Raw genomic sequence first — 21,102 nt, 5'->3', positions numbered from 1 at the left:
GGCGCGAAAGTTAAGTTTCATAAACCTATCTCTGTGTGGACAAGGCCTTCCATTCGTAAGAAATGAACGAAAACATTATGAAAGAACGAACATAAATGTGGATTAATGATTTTAACTTCCGCCGCCGCGCCGCGCAGACCGCACCGTGTTTGGCGCAATGCGTGAAGTATTCACGCAGTCTTGTAGGCGCTACGCGTTTCACGCTGATCGCACTGTGTTTGCCGCAATGCGTGAAGTATTCATGCATTCTTGCAGGCGCTATCCGTTTCACGGTGACCGCAATGATCGCGACCGCACAGTGTTTAATGCAATGTGAGAAGTATTCGTGCAGTCATGTAGGCGCTAATATATGTTAAATGTCGATCGCCACGCCGAGGGTTTCTCCTTTTCATCTTAAGTCCTCGTCATCATTTCTCTCTAAGTCGCGCCGTTCCAGGCCAAATTGCGTGTTTGGTTTCTCTCTTAACTCGACTAATTGAAGGTGCTGTCTCTTGTATCATTGAAAGACGACAAAATTAGAAATTACTATACTCTCAGGAAATGAGAGATCTTGTCGCCTTTTCTCGGTAGTGATTTTTTTTCTAAATCCGTTTTTTTTATACCTACATTTAAAAAAATTGCAAAATTTGCCGCCCCCTATAGATTTGCCGCCATGGGCCGCGGCCCATGTAGCCACCCCCGTAATCCGGCCCTGTATGTATTAACTTTTGACAATTTTTTTTTTTTAATCAAGGTGTTTCTCTTTTTCCGAAATTGCAGGAATGCAGTGACGGCCGTCGCATGGTGTCCTATTACAAATTATCTAGCTAGTGTCGATCGCTCTGGTCAAGTTGTAATTTGGGCAGATACTTAGCAGGAGGCCAGAGAGGAATCCAGCAGTGATTCTTGAATTCACCATGCACAACCCTCTGATCTTTCCACTGCTTCCGTCTTCTTCCCCTTTTCATTCTCCAGTTTTATTTGCTTTTGATGTCAAGTTTTTACATTTGTTGATGTTTCATTTTGTGTGAATAACACTTGCTGTTGTTAATAAGTAATTTGAGTTCTCGTGAATTTAAGTTTTATTTTTATCCACGTTCTTTTAACTTTTTGGAAGATCGCAACTTTTACACTAATTTTGAGTGATCTTACCTAATCAACAATGTACACTTAATTTGCCAGAATGGGCCAACCGACCAGATCTGAATCTAATACTTTTTATTTCATATTCCCTCTTCAAAAATGTTTTCAGAATACAATGCTCATTACAGAAAAATTATTAATTCAGCTCGCAAGTTAGATAGGTATTGGCAATAATTACTCTCTACCTTACCTAATCTGTCTTGTCATTATTAAGTAATTTTAAACCGAATATTATTTGGCGCAGGGCTTAGTTTTCGACTTTTTTTCCTAATTTTGAAAAGAAGCCGTGTAATGCATTCAGATCTTTCTTGTTGCCCCATTGAGGAGTTAAGAGTAGGATAACCTGTGAGATAGTCTTAATCATCAAGTCTTCGCTAGTGGCATTGCACCCTTAGCTTAAAATGAGTGGTACCTATATTATGCCTTTTCCAAAAAAAAAAACATCCTTTCGACCCTCCAGTAATCCAACATTTACTTTAATTCAACTTTCGTTGTAAGAAAACTCCTTATTAAGTAGGTATGTTTCTTGGTCTATTTTCCTGCAATTATAGAATCTGAAAATATTGAATAACTGAAAGAATGATATTGCTGCAGAATTCAGTGTTTAGTCAGAATTCAGTTTTGCAAAACATCACTCGGATTTGTCTCTCAAGGTGGACAAAATATTTTTGTGCAAAATTTGCCGTTTTAATTTCATATCTGGACCCTTGTGTGACTTCAGGCTCAATAGTTTCTCTTTTTATAATGATATCATTTAACTGCTGCTGACAAACGTTACCTTGCACGATCAAGAATTGCAGCTTTTCCTATTTGCAGCTTCAATTGTAGCCTTGTCTGTAATCTATGTGAAGCATATCTACTTATGAAAATATACGCACTGGTCAAGTAATCAAAACTGTTTAACGCAACATCCTCTAGAAATCCAAACAATTGCTGTTACAAGGTTTTGAGAGAAATATCAAATTCGATTTAAAAGGGACTCAGTTGTACCTAAGTGTTCAAACTTTGAACTCCTTTACCCCAGAAATCAAATTTGAGCCTCTGATGGTTGTCAGAAAAGTTATCATAACTGATAATAAAATCAGTCCTTTACTTTTTCTAATGTTTGAAGTTTCAACTCTTAATTTTTAGGCACTCTTTGTCAAAACTATCAGCATCTTCTTAGTGAAACTATCACGGAAAGAAAAATTCATCAGGAATTTTATTTAATTTTCAATTCCACTTTTCACAGGATTTTAAGCTTTCTCTCATTTTGAATTTCAGAAAGCAACTTGAATTTTTTTAATTCAGAAAGGTATTTTTACTCTTTTTTTTGGCAGAGAAGTGTAACATTTTTGATCTCATCTCTCTGGTAACTTCAGTCGCAAAACTTTGCATCATGAAGTATGAGTAGGTAAAACTTGTTGTTAGTGCTGAAATATGATCGACTAGAATAAACTGCAGGGTGGTAAACTTCACTGGAGGTGCTTTTTGAGGCTCATTCGCTCATAGTCTTTATATGATACTTTAATGGACTTAATAAACTCAGTCAATTGAAGAGAAAATTTTTCTTAATACAAAAATTTGTTGTCCTAGGGTAGGCTAATTTTGTGACTAATAATCGGTGTACAGCCCTTGGCATTAATCAGTGCAGTAAGTCATCAATATATTGAGCACAGAAGTGGCCAGTATTAAACTTACCTAAGTGAAACAATTTTTGAGTATTGTAAGTTTTTTTTTTTTTTTATTATTTTCTTTTACTGGCAAATATTATAGTGAGGGATTGTGAAATATTTGTTTCTGTGATATTCTTTCCTGAGTAAAAAGTAATTTTTCACCTGTAAACTCGTAGTTCCCAACTCCAATTTCCAAAAAGCAATGCTCAGGTTAAAGCCATTGAAATACCTGATGCTTTAAGAATCTTATAGTGATATGCACAATTGGATGGACTTAAGTAGAATAGCCCAATTACATTCTGAAGTTCCCCTCATGTTTTGTTTTCCTAACAGAGAGCAAGTCAACACTCTGAATTAAAAGTTTTGTTCATTCTTTATTACCTATGCAGAGGAAATACACGGGAAGTTTCAACGCCTCAGACTGTTCAGCCTCTATTTCAAAACGTAAAACATGAGGGAAAATTAGGGGCAATGTGAATTGTAAAAAGGCTAATTAGAAATAATAAAGCTTTCCAGCAGTAAACAACGTTTCCTCCCGTTTTAAATGTTTTGTAAGTTCAATTATAAATGGTTACAACTCAAAATATAACATGTAAGCTAAGCATTGTTTATTTTTTTTTTCAACATAAAACCGTTCATTATTTTCACTTTTATATTAGGATCAAATAATTTCTCATTCTTTTCTTTGAAGTGCATACTCCTTCATTCTTACGAGAGAATTTTTTCCTTAAAGAAAGGAGGAGATGGAAGAAAAATTTGTTATTTTAAATTTTCAGTTTCCTAATTCCTCAAGGTTCGAAACTTACCTGCCCCCAACACTCTCCAGCTTTTAATTATAATCAACATAACACCATGTTCCTTTTTATCAATGGTGCTGCTTTTAAGTCCAATTTCTCTCTTTTTTTTCATTTTTTTATATTTTTTTTATGAATCTGTTTTTTATTTTATTTTAATTTATTCATACTTTCTTTTCTAAAAATATAAAATGTTTCAATTCTATTAAACTGCATTGAACTCACTGTCTGCAACACATTAATAATAACTGGGAAAGATGCAGTAGTGTAGACAGGGGAGGGGGGTCCAGGGGGTCTGCCCCCCCTTAGCCTCGTTAATTGTACCCTTTTTTTACTTTTGGAGGACAGACATAAAATATAATCAGGGATGTACACAAAATAATGTAAATGGACCCCCCCCCCCCCTAAAGAATTCTTAGCTACGCCACTGGAAAGATTCCAAAATTGAAGAAGGAAATGCTCAGTGAAAAATTATGATTCTCAGTTAATTCTTTATTTTTTGTTTGCCAACTTGTAAACGTGATCCATAAGATTTAGATAAGGTATATGCCTCGCTTGTGCGAAGGGATAGTCACTTGCCTACTCAGATGTGAGCAGTTACTCACTCTCAAGTCGTGCAGATTGAAAAACAGAATGAGTCAGTTCAACTCAAGAGGAATGAGCCGACAAACATTTGTATCCTACAGTATTTGGCACAAGAAAAATCATGAGGAAATCGAGATCTTGAAACATCTTGTCTCAGCAAAAAAATTGTGCCTGCTTTTTGCAGGGGCAGTTTCAATGCGTTTGAAAGTAAGCATTTGCATTAGCTCAGGAAGTAGAGAATGTGTAATACATAAATACAATGATGTATGAACGGTAGCTCTGGGCTCAAAACTGTACCATCTATCTTTGAATCTTGCACTGTTGGACAAGACACCCCTATCAAATTCCACAAAGAATTGTGCTGCCATATTGACCATGACTTTTTGCTGCTCTAGCCTTGATGAGCGTACAACTTAAATCCCTTTCAAATCTACCTAATTTTTCGATTTTGAGCATGAAACTCCTTCCAGCTTGCAGTCATCAAAATAAAAAAAAATCTAGGAATACTGCTGTAGGCCCAGTTCACTCAATATTTCTAAAACATACGATAACAAAATTGACTTAAACTGACTCATTCTATCAAAATTGCTGAAAAACGTGTTAATAATGTACACTTGTATGGATGTTATTCATGAATGTGATACTGGTCAGGTTCTTTGATGTTCTCCTTTCCTAGATTATCTCAAACTCCCGCATGAGCAGTCAAATCCTCACCCATAAATCTCTAGGCGTAGTTTAGTAATTACCTGTTTAAATGATAAAAAAAGTATTTTTGGAATGTATATTACAGTAATTTTACTTCATAGAGACCTGATCAATTGTGTATACTTAGCTAAATACTGTATTTTCAAAATTCATTATTTTTTGTTAATTATGTCATTAATCTTGAGGGAGATGCTTAGGCTAAAAAACAAATTCAACAAAATAATTTTATGACTAAATAAAATTAAGTAATGATTGATTATCTATGTAAAAAAAGTATAAAATTTAAATTCAGTCCACTCCCTCTAATTGGGACCTTGGTTAATCAGGACAACCACTTTATTGGGATGATATTGCCTGGAAGGGAATCTTTTACAAACTATACATACTAGCAATGTAAAAAATTCCTCTTTTTCGGGACATCCGCTTAGTCAGGAAAAAATTGCTCGGGATGGATGTGTCCCAATCCCAATTATGCAGAGTTGACTGTTTAGGAAAAAAAAAAATTTAAAATGAAGAGAATTTACCCATTTATTTTCAACGATGTGATTGGAAATCGGTTGCATTCTCTTTACTTTTGTGATCTTTGAGCAAAGAATTTAAAAGATAACTTCTGTTAGTAAATGGAAGTATAATGTGGGATGTTTTCATTAATTTCCTATTTTTCATTGTTTCATTCTCATTGCATTTATTAACAACTTGGGTTTAATACCCTATATATTTACTTGTGCTCACTCAGTAATTTCTGTGAAATTGGCTCCCTGGGTTTAGGGCTATTATGCTGTTGAGCCTTTCCTTCCCATTTCTTTTTTTATTTTGAATGAATTTGTCAGAGAGTTTTGGTGCATGATTCATGCTTAGTTTTGATGCGCCTATCTTTAAAATCTCACTGAAAATTCCTGTCATGTATTTTTTTTTATTTTTTATAACAATTTAAGCTCCGCATAACTCACTAAATTTATGATTAGCCATTTGAAAATAATAGCAAAACTTGTAAGAGAACTTTGTAAACATGAGCACCTGATGAATATCAGAAAATATGGTCAAATGATAAATCGTCATCTTCAAGTTTCACTCTTTTGATTTTTGTTGGTTTTAACGAACTAACTGCAATTTTTTTTATTATTTTTTTTTATCCAATGTGTGAATAGTGCATTTACAGAGAATTTGTTCTTTTTTATGCATGAAATATCCAGCGTCACTCTACAAATACTTTGAATTTTTCCATTCCCTGAGAAATGTAGAACTCTGTGATGAAAGAATGATGGTTCTACTAAAATGGTAATTTTTTTTCATGATTTTTGAATGACCAATACTCTAGTTTAGGAAAGTATTTTGAAATAACGGTAAACTTTTCTCCTTTTCAGTCCTTGCGAGTTTAGTCATCTGCCCTCCACCAGTCCACTCTTTAGAACCCAGCCATCAAAAAGTTTAAGACTATCGTCTAAACGTGTAGGTAATTTTATATTATTTCATAATAGGGCAATACTCAGTTCTGAATTTAAGGAAAAATCTTCTCATTTTCAGAGCTCACTAATTGTACGAAAGCCTTTAATTGCATCTGTATACTTTCTTTGTCCAGAGTGACACATTTTATACTCACGGTCTTGCAAATTTTTTAAGCTTTCACACTATGGAATATATTAGTGTTTACTACGTTTTGGGCACTCTTATCATTGCATTTGTTGTATTTTTTAATTGTTTCCATTTTCAATAATACTTACTGTACATTCATAAATTAAAAGAATAATTTTTGTTGTTTAAGTCTTTAGTTTTATTTCCTCATAGTAATACCATGAAAGTTTGCTTGAAAAAAAGCAGGATCGAAAGCAAAAAAGCGTAAAGAAGAAAGAACAGTACTTTGAATTACAAACAGATCTTCAATTAATGAAAATAGGTATTAGAAGTGCAAGGAAACTTATGAATTTGATACCTATGAGAATTAAAATGCTCTTTCAAAAACTTGTCGGCAGCAGGAATACACTCTTCAGTGAAATTGTAAAAACTAATTAATTTTTGACAAAATGTGTTGATATTGGTTTCAGTCTAGAGCTAACACTTAAAATTAGACAGGAATCATATCTCCAGCGCTTTAAAATGTCTACATTTGGGACAGGTGATGTCCCACTGTCCCAGAAGTAACCAATAGACTGCTTCAACTTGATGTTTGCTGTATGATATCTTAATCATGAAAGCTTTATAAAATCAATAGATATTTTATTGAGACATCCTGTTGCTAAAAAGCTATAAAGAGATAATACAGAATTACTGAAATTCAAAGCTGATCAGATATTTTGAAAGTCTCCTTGATTTGACTGATAAACTTGATTCATGCTTCATTTAGATTGAAATATTTTTTCAAGGATTCCCAGCATTTGTAGTACTCAGCATCCAGTGTTTGACATATCTCTTCTCCCCATTTTGATACCGCCAGACTTAGAGAGCTCTCAAACATAAATGCCTGGAATTCAAAGCAAGAATATGAGTGACACTTGTAAGACATTCTAATAGTATTCTCTATCAAATAAACCTTCAAATTAAGCGTCCCATGCCCCCATTTCTTAACGCTTTTAGATCAAAATTGAGGCTTCTGGCATATTTACAATTACTAATGTTTGATTTTTTGCATAATTGTTTGCTTGCTGAGCAAAGAAAATTTTTCCTTCGATGCAAGTTTCTCCGCGTGCAACAGGTGCAAATTTACTGCATTAGCTTCTGCTTCATGTTTTCATTTAATTTTCGATAGACTCTTTATTCGAATATTTCTGTCTGGACTCTATATGAGCCGTTTCCTCAACTGTACCCAGCCATTCTTCAAACTAACTTCCTATCTCTCCTCTGTTTCAACATTTTCTTTCAAATCTAATGCTATATCGTCGCTTCTAATGTCGCCAAACATAGTGCGACCGCTGGTTGGCGCGAAACGCATATTAGCGCCTACAAGACTGCAGGAACACTTCACACATTGCGCCTAACACAATACGGTCGCTCGTGGGCGCAAAAAGCATGTTAGCGCCTACAAGAGTGCAGGAATACTTCACGCATTGCGCCTAACGCAGTACGGTCGCTCGTCGGCGCAAAAAGCATATAAGCGCCTACAAGAGTGCAGGAATACTTCACGCATTGCACCCAACACAGTGCGGTCGCTCGTCGGCGCGAAATGCACAAGGGCAATTCTACAAAAACTGCCCTTCTGTACATGCAATTGGCAGATTGCCCTTTTTTAGAGCTAACTTGACTGGACTATGTACCTAATCTTTTCAAATGTAATCAATCTAACGTATGGTAAAACAGTATATTTGATAGTTTAATTTTTCATCATTTTGCAAAAGACCCCCTTTTGTCAGTGAATTTTCTTCTCGAATCCCTTTTGCATGGCCATGTTAGTCTGTGCAGTGTAGGAGACATGACCACTGATTAGCTGAAAACATTTAATTATAGAAAAATAATATTAAAATAGAATTACCATTGTGCCATCTGCCACTCTCACAGGTTTGAGATCTGCATTTGAAGCGCCCTCAAAACATTGTTTATCTGGACCGTGAGGTGTCATCATAGAATGTAAGGAAGCACCACCCGGCAAGAATCCTTCTTCTTTAGCCTCATAATTTCCAAAGATCAGGCCCATAAACTCGCTCATGCAGTTACCTGAAATGTGATGAACATTTTTTATGAAATTTCTACGCTTTGAGAGTTAGATAGGTACCTACATTCATTGAATTATTTTCTGCAGAATATTGGTCAGATTTTGCTGTAGGTTCTTTCCAAAATTACAATTGTATGCAAAATGAAAATAAAAACTCAATTCGCACTGGTCCTTCAATCCCCTTCCGAAGTATCTTAAAGTTTTACTCCTGTATTAAACTTAAAGAAGCTAGACTGCTCTTATTGTAAGTAACTATCACTTGAAACTAACTAGATGTAACTGGATGACTGTAAATGTAATAAACCAACTTTTTGCGACCAGTAAAATATTATATTGTTGCTTGTTACACCAAACAGCAAGGTGTTGCATAGCAAATAAAAAGGTAAAAAATAAATTATGAAAATTTAATGTGCCAAAAAGTGTTTGCCTGGCCCAGGCAGTGAGAATAATTTGAAGTTATACTAGGTACAGCTACTGACTTTAGTCAAAATACATAATTTTTATCCAACTGCTAATACTTTTGATATTGTTTGATTATTGGATGGCCATTTATTTGAATTACATGGACAGCCACCTTTCCCATTAAAAAAAATCGCGAGAGCACAAAGAAAGTAGCTAGTTTTGAATATTTACTTACGATGGTAGTAAGGCGGTCTGAAAGTGTGCTCTTGAACTGCCCATCTTGGAGGAAATATCACAAAATCGGCGATTGCTGTTCCCTCTTTATTTGAAGGACAGGTCAACACTGTAAATATTGATGGGTCCTATTCAAAAGATCACATACTTTCATTAAAAATCCGAAGATTGTTCAAATTCTTGAGAATAAGGCCTATTGCCATCTTATAAAACAAATCATCCCTCTGTATTTTTCTGCTTGAACCTGTTTGTCATGCACAGGGAAAACTTGCATTTCCAGCTAAGTAGTACAGTGACGCATCTTTGGGTACTTGTAACTGTGCATGAGAGCTAATTTTAATGGAGATCATCTTTTCAGTAAAGAGACTTTTGTCAAATTGGGTCGAAACATTAACATGAGTTTTGAGGCAAAACACTACCTAGCACCTAGTGTTCAGTAGAACAAGTTGGAAAATCAGCCAAATTAATTATTTTACCAATTAAGGGCGCAAACTTGCATTTCAATCCAACAATTTTAAGCCGAATTTTAAATTCGCTTTTTCTTGATATTATGTTCCTGGAACTGCCACCCAAGTACCTAGCACAGTGCAGCGAAAATATTGAAATTAAAGTGCAATTTGCGATTTCAATACCATTGTTATTTTTTACCATCAAATTGCAATATTTTTATATCACTTAGTCGATTTATGCCGATTTTAAACAATCGACAAAATGAGCTCCATATGTCCGAAAGGTAGGCGATATGCAATGCAATGAAAAATAACAACTTAGGTATTTCAATTGTATCGCGATAAGTTTCAATAAATGGGGCTCCTTCAAATGGGAGCTAAGCAACATACACAACACTCAGTTGAATTGCAATATTTGTATTATGTAATTGCTACTTATTGCAGTCTGTGCTACTTGGGAAACTTCTAACTCCAGATTGATTTGACAATTGTGGATGTTCTTTTGCCTGTTAGATGATTAAAATATGCTCAAAGGATTCAAGGAGTGTTACTAATATCTTAATTTCAAATATTTCCACAATTAAGTCATATTTTAAGGCTCAAAGTGGACCTGTTCTCTTTTGCTACCGATAGACTTATTTTAAAGCCTCATTTTTATGTGACACACAAAGGCTTTTAAGTAAGTCTTGAGGTACCCTCAAACCAATGCTAAGAAAATATGAAAGACCTCTTCTTTTGAGCATGTCGTTCATGAAATAATAATTCTCATTCCAAAAAACTCTCTCATCAAGAAACTTCCTCACATCCCCATAATGTTTCCCCATTGAAAAATTACTTGTCCTCTTTAACTTTTCAATGTGGGAGCGAAAACTGAAAAAATAAAAACTAAACATACGAGGGTAATCCTAGAAGTCTTGCGCGTTTTGCTTTCATTTCAAAATTATCAAAGCTAGAGAAAATCCGATTAGCTGTACACATGAGGCATACTTACAGCTTTAATTTAAGCTAAAGTTTGTTAAAATTGGATGAACAGGACGCTCAGGGGGTCATTTCTTTCGCACCGCCTTCGATGCGTTTCCTGCAACCTCCAGGCGAACCATTGCCGTGTGTGATAAGAAAGATGTGCGGACGATTTCGGCCAATCTGATCCAGGGCCGGATTTACCTACTTGCCACCCATGGATCGCCTGTATTTTGCCGCCCCTTTTTCATTCCTTTTGAAACATCCATAAAAACCATCAAGTGCACGTGTCAGCGGGGGAGGGGTGCATAAGACGCGTTTACTCGTATTGAACACATTTTGTGCGAAAGCCCTGACAACACTACTAGCAAAAGTCACGGAACTTTGCGGAACTGTTAAGTTACGTAAATCTATCTCTGTGTGGACAAGGCCTGCCATTCATAAGAAATGAGCAAAGAAATTACGTAAAAACAATCATAAATGTGCTTTAATAATCTTAACTTCCGCCGCCGCCGCCGCGACGCGCTGCACCGGCTGACCGCACTGTGTTTGGCGCAATGCGTGAAGTATTCCTACAGTCTTGTAGGCGCTATGCGTTTCGTGTCGACTGCTGTTGACCGCACTGTGTTTGGCGCAATGCGTGAAGTATTCATGCAGTCATGCAGGCGCTAATACTATGTGTTATATGTCGACCGCCGTGCAGAGGACTTCTCCATTTCATCTCAAGTCCTCAACATCATTGCTCTCTGTGTCGCTCCGTTCCAGGTCAAATTGCGTGTTTGATTTCTCTCTTATCTCGACTAATTAAACGTGCCGTCTCTCATATCACCGAAAGACGACAAAATTAGAACTTACTATACTCTCAGGAAATGAGAGATTTTGTCGCGTTTTCTCTTTTGGATTTTTTTTTCTGAATCCGATTTTTTTTATAGCTACATTTAAATAATTGTAAAAATTGCCGCCCTCTAAATTTGCCGCCATTGACCGCGGCCCACGTGGCCTACCCCTTAAATCCAGCCCTGATCTGATTCAGTCGCATTGAAATCCTTATCAATATTTTTTATCAGGTTGTTAACCTGATCAGCATGCTGTTTTTTAGGCCTTTGATGATGAGTGCAAACCGTGTTCTTTCGACATTTGCGTACCTAAGCTTATTGTGTAAAGTGTGTTGTAAAGTTATGGCGCTTTCAAAGCCAGAGAACTGTGAAGTTCAGTCACTCTCAATAATTTGATTTTTGACTTTGGCATGTGTTAGGGCATGTGACATTATTCCTAGACTTCAAGCAGTTTATGGGGGAAATGCAAAGAGCGATGGAAATGTCCGGAGGTTGATCCAATCGTTTCGAGAAGAAAGTACAGAAGTGTACAATGAAGCGCGAGATGGCATGGCAGGCCAAGTGTGATCGATAGTGACTTAGTGCAATGAGTCGACGCTATTATCCGCGGAGATCGCCGAACAGGGCCGGATTTTCCACTTGCCGCCCCCATCTCATTCGTTTTGAAACACCAATAAAAACCATCAAGTGAACGTGCCGGAGGGGGAGGGGGATGCATAAGACACGTTTACTCGTGTTGGACACATTTTTTGCGAAAGCCCTGTCAAAACTACTAGCAAAATTTCACGGAGCTTTGCCCGAAAGTTAAGTTCCGTAAACCTATCTCTGTGTGGACAAGGCCTTCCATTTATAAGAAATGAACGAAAAAAATTATGAAAGAACAAACATAAATGTGCAGTTATTAATTTTAACTTCCGCCGCGCCGCGCAGACCGTACTTTATTTGGCGCAATGCGTTAAGTATTCATGCAGTCTTGTAGGCGCTATGCGATTCACGCCGACCGATGCTGACCGCACTGTGTTTGGCGCAATGCGTGAAGTATTCATGCAGTCTTGTAGGCGCTAATAAGTGTTACATGCCGACCGCCGCACCGAAGGCTTCTCCTATTCATCTTAAGTCCTCGTCATCGTCACTCTCCCGCGCCGTTCCAGGCCAAATTGCGTGTTTGGTTTCTCTCTTAACTCGACTAATTAAAGGTGTGCTGTCTCTTGTATCATCGGAGGACGACAAAATTAGAAATTACTATACTCTCAGGAAATGAGAGATTTTGTCGCCTTTTCTCTTTTGTGATTTTTTTTTCTGAATCCGATTTTTTATATACCTGCATTTAAAAAAATTGCAAAATTTGCCGCCCCCTAAATTTGCCGCCATAGGCCGCGGCCCATGTAGCCACCCCCTAAATCCGGCCCTGTCGCCGAATGACATTTAACGCGAAATGCTCGAATATTTTCCTGTAATTTCTCGATCTGTCTTGCATCAAATCGTTCATAAATGGTTGAATTGAAAAAAAAATTCCAGCCAGGTGGGTTCCGAAAATGCTAGCTTACCGCGCGCGCGCATGGAGGTGGCGGGAAACGCATCGAAGGCCGTGCGGGAGAAATGACCTCCTAAGCGTCTCGTTCATCCGATTTTTAAAAAAACTTGGGCTTAAATTAAAGCTGAAAGTATGCCTCGTGTGTACGTCTATCCGGATTTTCTCTAGCCTTAATAATTTTAAAATTAGAGCAAAACACGCGAGACTTTTGGTATTACCCTCGTATAAGTCAAACTAACAGAATTTTGTTCCTCTACTGAGGTGTATTCATTTTTTGAAAACTATGAATTCACTGATTTGTGTAAGTGAGTCGTTAGTTAGTTAGTAAATCATTGTTTCATTGAGCAATTAAGGGCCTTACATCAGAGGAAATCACCCTTCTTTTTGACACTTCCAACTCCCTCCCTTGAATTTGGTGATAAACTATTGGAGAGAGAATTCACAGGAAAAACTGTGAAACTAGATTCAGAAAGTATCCATCACTCCAATGACTGTTTTCTGCTACGCTGGTCTATAAGGAGCTCTCAAATCAAAAAGTTACAATATGCCTCAGTCATGTAAAACTTTCACTGAGTGTTTGTTATGTTGAATCTGGTGATACTCACAGCATGATCGAACTCCACAGCGTTGATGACCATGAAATTTTTTAGGTTGTATTTGTAGGGGGCATAGTTTCCATGCCACGCAACAACATCAAATGGGCTATGTGGTTGAACAGTTTCAAATAAGTGGCCTTGAAATTTGGAAATAATTACGTGTGGCTCATCAAATTCTTCGTACCACGCAACTGGGGTCAAAAAGTCTCTTGGATTAGCTAGTCCATTTGCACCTGTTATTAATCAAATAGCATGTTTGAAATTTCAAAATTAAATTAAAGGAATGACATGCATCCCATCAAGGGGCATTCAATGAGTAAGTTTACCTTTCATCTAAGGTGAAGAGGTAAAATACCTCCATGCATTTTATGGATTTTTCTGTTTCGACGTTTAGTTAAGGTACCTGGACGTTTATTGTCATTATGATTACGTTTTCTTATCATAAAAACTTCCGTGGATCAAACTTGGTGTTTTATATGCACTCGGTCATATTTTTCTGACCATGCTCTAGTGCTTATTGCGACTCTGGCTAGATAAAGAAAACTTCGCATGCAACAAGCAAATTATTACAAAACCAAGCCTTACCAATCGGGCCGAGATTCGGGAGTTTAAAATGATTATCAAACACCTCCAAAATATATCCACGAGATGCTTCCTCAATGTCCACAGAGAATTTTATTCCTTGCTGTGAAAATTAATCGGGAAAAAATTAGACTTTTCAGAAAAGATGTGGGCACAGCTTTACAAATTTAAAATTGATAGGTACTTCCATTTACCTCCTTTCACATTTTGTTTTTGTTTTTTGTTTTTTCTTCTTTTTTCTTTTTTTATTATTATTATTATTATTATTATTATTATTATTATTATTATTATAAATAAAGAAAAAAAACGGAGGAGTGACCTCTCCTTGATAATTGATGTTATTTTTTAAGCCCCCAAAGAATATCAAAAGAATAATCTTTACACGGCCGAAGCCCGTAAAATTACGTTTCCTCCTCTTCTATACTGCACTTCACTTTATCTTTTGGACGAAAAGTGAATAACAAATTGCTCGAAAAACAAAAATTAATCATGCGGTTATTAAAGTACATAATTCCGAGAATTAGGCAAGAATACTGACGTGATAAGTAGGCTTTTACCTGAATCACACAAATTTCATTAGGTTCTACTCTTATCTTCCCAAATTCGGTCTTGATATTTAAGGCTCCCTGCTGCGGCACTGAAAGAAGATGCAATTTTCATTCCTTCAATCTCTTAGCAATGAAAACGTTTTTATTTATTTCAAGGAATACTTTACGACATTGGGGAAATTTAAAAGCAATTAGGCATCTAGAAAGTATTTCATAGCATAGATTGCAATTTATCGTATTTCCATCCTTGATAGGAAACGCATGTAATGACTGGATTTAACGCTCGCTGCGCTTTTACTTCTTTTTTTGTGAGAGGCTAGATGTGTCAATTGCTAGTTTTTCTATGTTTCTTGTCCAATTGAATCACGTAGTTCCACAGCTGACCACAATCTTTATTTTCTAAAACTCAAGTCTTAACTTCCTCTATCCGACTGGGATAGTTGGAGCACTATAGTGCTCCAATTAGTGCTCTTAGTTTCTTCTACGGAAGACGTACTCATATTGAACTATATCTGGAAATGTGTTTTTTCTGTTAAAGTAGGTAAGAAATTAAAAATTACATGAATTTAAAGATGTTGGTAATAAAGGTCGTTTTAAGAAAAGTTAGATACGGCCATTTTTTAAAGTAGGTAAGGGCACGCAATTTAATTTATATCTGATAATGCGCGTGAATTAAAAAATTAGAATGTAATAATGCGATGTGGTAAATTTAAGCTATTGAAAGCAGTCACTAGGACCATAAAAAGGTTAAAACTTAGAAAAAACTTACCAATGAGAAAATCACCATCTGAATTGTAGAATGCCTTTTTTCCCATGGAAATATTGCATAGGTAAATGTGGATGGCAAGACCAGAGCGCGATTTTGGATCACCAGCACCGCAGATTGTGTGTAGACCTTCTACAAAATCTACTCGTTTTTGTGCGTCTGGTAATTTAAAAGGTTTCCAGCGCATCTGGAAAGTTAAAAAAGAACAAGAAAATGAAGACAATCACAAAAAAACAATTGTTTAGTAATATGATTCTAGGTATCCCGTTTCCAATTTTTGTTCACTAAGAACCGACCAAAATGTTCGTATAAAGTTTCTGTCACAACGAGAAGCATCGGCAAAAACCATAAAATCAGATAGGTATGAACCTGAAAAAGGATAGACGTATTCTGTCCTCTTTTTTAACTTTCCTTCCGAATCTGAACAACACCTCATTGGCAGCATAAGGCGGAGCATTGCGAGTTCACGCCTTGCGCAATCGCGCCTTCAATTTTGTAGATGCAACACGGACATCCATCAAGTACGAATAGTTGCATCCCTGCGCCGTTATCAACGCGCGTCCTTTCTTTTAGTCTATTTCCATAGGTATGATGTTTGTTTCCGTTTGTCTTATTCGTAGTGGTGCTTCAAGGGCTACGTGAGTAACACAACCGAAGATAGAAGAGACGTATTTGAACGTATTTCTGCCAAACGGAGCTACGTCCATTAAGACATGAGCCCTGAGACCCATAAGAATACATGCACAACAGGGCTCACGTCATGATGCACATGTTTCCGCTCGGCAGAAATACATCCATTTTTGGTCCTCGTTTTCTATCATTTCTCCCGAATCTGAACGACAATTCATTAACAGCATACAGCGGAGCTACAGAGCATCGCGAGTTTACATTTACACCTTGCGCCTTCGCGCCTTCAATTTTGCGGATACAGCATGGACATCCATCAAGCACGAATAGTCGTATCCCTGCGCCGTCATCAACGCGCATCCTGTCCCTTGCTCTATTCCCATATTGTATTGGTTTCGTTTGTCTCATTTGCAGTGGTACCTACGACTATCATTAAGTAAAAAATAACTGAAGAGCACTTACTTGATTTGGATTTGGGAGACAGTCATGCCAATTATTTATTAAAAAATTATTTGGTACAGGTTTGAACGGCTTATGGATTACAGATGGTCTGATTCTGTACAGCCATGATCGTTTATTTTCATGTCTTGGGGCTAAAATAAGAGACAAATATAAATTTGGAAGAACGCATTGAATTATATTCACAAAAAATAAATTAATAATTAAAAATAAATACAAAAAAGTACAGTTGGAGATAAATTTTGAAAGAAGATTTAAAAGGTTGATAAATTACTCTTGAGGGACAGATTAGTGCATATATTGTTTTTCTAATGTAAGAATGACATTCATAAGATCAATTTCAAAATCATTTGTTTTATTTATGAGCAAAAAAAATAAAGGGTATAGGTCGAATCAGAGGAAGAAGGAAGAGGAAGAGGAGAAAGCAGGGCCGGATCTATCTACTTGCCGCCCATGGACAGCCTATATTTTGCCGCCTTCTTCTCATTCGTTTTGAAAAATCAATGAAAACTATCAAGTGAACGTGCCAGAGGGAGAGGGGTGAGTACGACGCGTTAACTCGTGTTGAACACATTTTTTGCGGAAGCCCTGTCAACACTACCAGCAAAAGTTAAGTTCCGTAAACCTATCTCTGTGTGGATAAGGCCCTCCATTTATAAGAAATGAAAGAACAAACATACATGTGGTTTAATAATTTTAACTTCCACCTGCCGCGCCGCGCTGATCGCACTGTGTTTGGCGCAATGCGTGAAGTATTCATGCAATCGTGTAGGCGCTAATATGTGTTACATGCTGACCGCCGCGCGCCGCGCCGAGGGCTTCTCCTTTTCATCTCAAGTCCTCGTCATCATTGCTCTCCACGCCGCGCTGCTCCAGGCCAAATTACGTGTTTGGTTTCTCTCATAACTCAACTAATCAAAAGGGCCGTCTCTTAATTGCATTTATCACCGCAAAATGACAAAATTGAAATTACTATACTCTCAGGAAATGAGAGATTTTGTCACCTTGTCTCGTCTGTAATTTTTTTTTAATACCTACATTTAAAAAAAATTGCATTATTGGCTACCCCCTAAATCCGGCCCTGGGAGAAGGTAGACAATAACTCGAAAAAGACGTCGGAATACCTATGGAGGATCAGGTTTAAGAATGAGAAGTCCCCTTCATGATAACACTAGAGTGAGGAAAGAAAAAGTTGCGAACCTGTAAAAGCAGTTCCTGACAGCTGTTCTGCATAGAGACCATAAGCACATTTTTGTGGGTTGTTCTGGCCTTCAGGCAAAGCATTTGGGCAGCGATGATCTTCTGTTTGAAATTCATTGCCAAAACCTTTAAGGTACTGTAAAAAGTATTCAAAGGTTTCCATCAGAATGCGCGGAGTTTTTTTTTTTTTTTTTTTCCCTTGGTCTGCCGAAAATCACGTTTCTACTACCTCAATTCACAAGGTTTCGAAGTGAGCTTTCCCGGCATTACGGGTGACTACAGTTGTTTCGGCCTTTATTAATGGGCTATGGTCAAGACTGAGGATGCTGTATATCTTCAAGTCGGACGAGAGCAAAAAATCCCATGTACGCTCGTTTGAATTGCATCCTTGTAACAACACACAGATTATCCATAGGCGGTTCTACGGGGGTGCCGGGCACCCCTAAGCAAAAATTAAGTACAGTTATCGGAACCGTGAAATTACTGCTTTTAAAAATTCTGTATTCGCTTACATTGAGAAAAAATCCCGGCAATTCATTGAAAACGTTTTAAACAGAATTAATATTGATAGCCATGTTTTACAAAAAGTTTACTGTTTTTTTATGGTAACATTGTAGTTTTGATGGAAAGTTTTGCTAAAAATTTTCTACATTGAATTTATAGGTATTTAAGTAGAAAAGAAGGAGAGAAAAAGAGAAAGGAGGGTAGGAAAGGGATAAAACTTGAGGGCCGAAATTTAGGCCTCCCCTGAGCGACCGTCCCCTTCGCGGCCGGTCTCCGACATTTTCCACCTCTGTGCACCCCCAAGCATGAAGGTCTAGAACCGCCTATGCCTTCATTCGATGCTTTAGAGTCGCTTGTCAAAGTTGCGAGCAGAATAAAAGCTCACGTGATAAACTTGATACGCGATTCGAATATAAATTTTTGCAGTAATACTGATTATTTTTTTAATAACATGCTTCTATCAACGCAGTTTAAGAGCAAAAAAATCGGCGTAATTGCCTACCTACTTATAGGGGTTTTTTTGCACTTCGGCGCGCTCTACCGGCCGAAAAGTGATTCTCATCGAAAAACGGCCCCTACTAAGTTTGTTAAAAATTTGATTGGCTACACCGTTATTTCTAATGACTTTTCCGAGTAAAGGTCAATTAATTGATGGAGTTACGGCCGGAAAAAGGTGAGAAAACGTGATTTTCGGCCCATTTCAAACTTCCTCGCGCTCTAGAGGCTTACATATAAGTCCTGGCGCAAAACTTAATATCTTCAAGTTTGTCGGAAATTTACTTGCCTAAAGCTTTGCTGATAACTGATTTTCCGTACTGACGATTATTAAGCTATTTATGCCCAGGAAAAGTGCATAAAAGCGACATTTTCGGCAGTTTCCCGGCTTTTCTGGAAACTGTAAAAGGCGGATTGGGTGGGAAACATCAAATTTGTTTTCAGCAACCAAGAATACTACATAGCTTTATCCTCTTCTGACCTCTTTCTTGCATTCATAACCCCCTTTCGAGATATATTGGTACTGTACTATAATTATAGTGATTTCGGAACTTGCTGCGTTAAGGTGATGTTTGAATTCCATCAGGGTGATAGCCTGAGGAAGTGCCTGGAGTAAGAAGCTTAATTTCGATCGAACAGGATTAGAACCCACACCTCGGGATGGAGTTGCAATCCGAAGTCCAGTACTTTACCACCAGACCAGCCAGGCTTGATGTGAATGGGTCCCTAAATTCAATCTCTTAACTATCGCAGGCCTTTGAGTCCGTAATATTTTGTTTATTGACGGATTCTTATGATATTTTACCAGACTTTATTATTTATTATTTATTTATTTATTGTTTTTTATTTCATGATGTAATTTTTTCATTTTCATTTTTTTTAACTCTCTCTCATTTTTTTAGCTCTCTCTTTTTTTTAACTATCATGATTTTTAACTATCATTTTTTCTAACTCTCTCTATTTTTTTTAACTCTCATTTTTTTAACTCTCTCTCTCTCTCTATTTTTTAACTTTATAATTGCGTCTTTTTCCAGTTTTAATTATTTGGGCCTTTTTCTAGTTTGAATTTATGTCGATGTATTTATGTTATTTATTTATTATTATTATCATTTCCTTTTTTCTTTTAAATTTTTATAATAGAGAGAAAAAGAAATATCTAGAAGCAATGACCATTTCGACGGTGAAACTACCAAACCACGTATCGCAGTTTGCGACGTCGCAGACTTCCTGCCATACTTTATTTTTTAAATGAAAAACTACTTAACGTCCAGTCTTGAAAATTTCTGTGATTTTTCCTCTTCGTGCAGAGAAAATTCTGTGAAAATTTCAAGGAATGATATTGATTTGGTCTACCTCAAAAAAATAAAATGTGAGCGTAAATTTTTAAACACCGCAAACGAGATACGTGGTTTGGTAGTTTCACCGTCGATTTGTAACTTGTCTTTCAATGATTAGCTGAGTGATTTAAAGCTCATTGCTTTGGAGAGGAGTAGATCATATAGAAAAAATCTACAAGGGGTGGTTTCTTTGCAAGACGAAAAATTAGTTGGAAACAAATGAAAAAATTTGCTTACTCAATGGAATTTGGAAAGTCAATGCAGACCAAAGAATATTGAAGGAAATCGAAATGACAAACGGATTTGACAAAATAAAATGTCACCAAAATAGAAGAATAACTGTCCATAATTACCTGCAAGTTGGTAAACGACATCATGAAGAGCACACCAAACGACACTATGTTAGTATCAAGATAAAGAAAAAAACTTTAATAAGAGCAGGATAACACAGTTGTATTAGTGGCACAGTTATAAATAGAATGTTCAAGAAATCAGTCTGAGAGGGAAAACGGATGGATATGGTGTATAAATTCATGAAGAGCCTCTGCTGCCTCAGAGAAATCTGACCAAGCAAGTGGTCAACAAATACCCTGCAGCAAAATGAGTTGATTTGGATGGCTTCCAAAGATACCAGTTTTGTTGGATTCCACCACCACTGTCTCATAACAAGTAAACACACTACTGCCTCTCCTACGAGACAGAACTGAGGGAAGAAAGGGAAATAAAAAAAAAAGGTAAACCTCCTTATAAAAAATCGGTGTCGAGATGACAACAACGGAGCCGTGCCAAGGAAGAACGGCATATGATCGTTCAGACGTTGCCAAATTCTCTGTGATAAAATATGATTTTGCAGGGAACTCTGAATACTTTTTTTCAAAATGTCTTGAAAATTTTATTCAGGATCAGATCTAAATCATCTGAAAAGTTCAAGAGAGAATATTCATATCTTTCCTTAAAAATTAACATTTTATAGGAGAAAATTTGGCAACTCTGGAATGTTCAAACGGCGTTTTTCCTAAGCACGGCAGACGAGCATTTCCATGAGTGAGCATACTCGAGAGAGTGATCA

General features: G+C 36.9%; 2 protein-coding genes across 2 annotated transcripts in view; one reads left to right on the top strand and one right to left on the bottom strand.

Annotated features, from left to right (window-relative positions):
* Atg16 (Autophagy-related 16) overlaps positions 1–6,622 on the top strand; it is a 359,788-nt gene extending 353,166 nt beyond the window's left edge. Inside the window, exon 12 of the mRNA XM_019047805.2 lies at positions 760–6,622. Coding sequence (XP_018903350.1) covers positions 760–853 — 94 coding nt within the window. The 3' untranslated portion in view covers positions 854–6,622. The remainder of the gene's footprint in view (positions 1–759) is intronic.
* A 432-nt stretch (positions 6,623–7,054) lies between these two features.
* On the bottom strand, positions 7,055–20,620 carry hgo (homogentisate 1,2-dioxygenase). The gene is made up of 10 exons (XM_019047806.2): positions 20,387–20,620; positions 17,698–17,833; positions 16,501–16,631; positions 15,415–15,598; positions 14,655–14,734; positions 14,101–14,200; positions 13,525–13,748; positions 9,142–9,268; positions 8,325–8,506; positions 7,055–7,319 (listed from the first exon to the last, which is right to left on the bottom strand). The coding sequence occupies exons 1-10, from the start codon at positions 20,408–20,410 to the stop codon at positions 7,188–7,190; spliced, it is 1,320 nt and encodes a 439-aa protein (XP_018903351.2). The 5' UTR covers positions 20,411–20,620; the 3' UTR covers positions 7,055–7,187.
* Between the last annotated feature and the right edge of the window lie 482 nt (positions 20,621–21,102).

This window comes from Bemisia tabaci, chromosome 1 (genome assembly GCF_918797505.1).
Source record: "Bemisia tabaci chromosome 1, PGI_BMITA_v3".
NCBI classification, from domain to species: domain Eukaryota; kingdom Metazoa; phylum Arthropoda; class Insecta; order Hemiptera; family Aleyrodidae; genus Bemisia; species Bemisia tabaci.
This window is presented reverse-complemented; position numbering and strand designations above follow the sequence as displayed.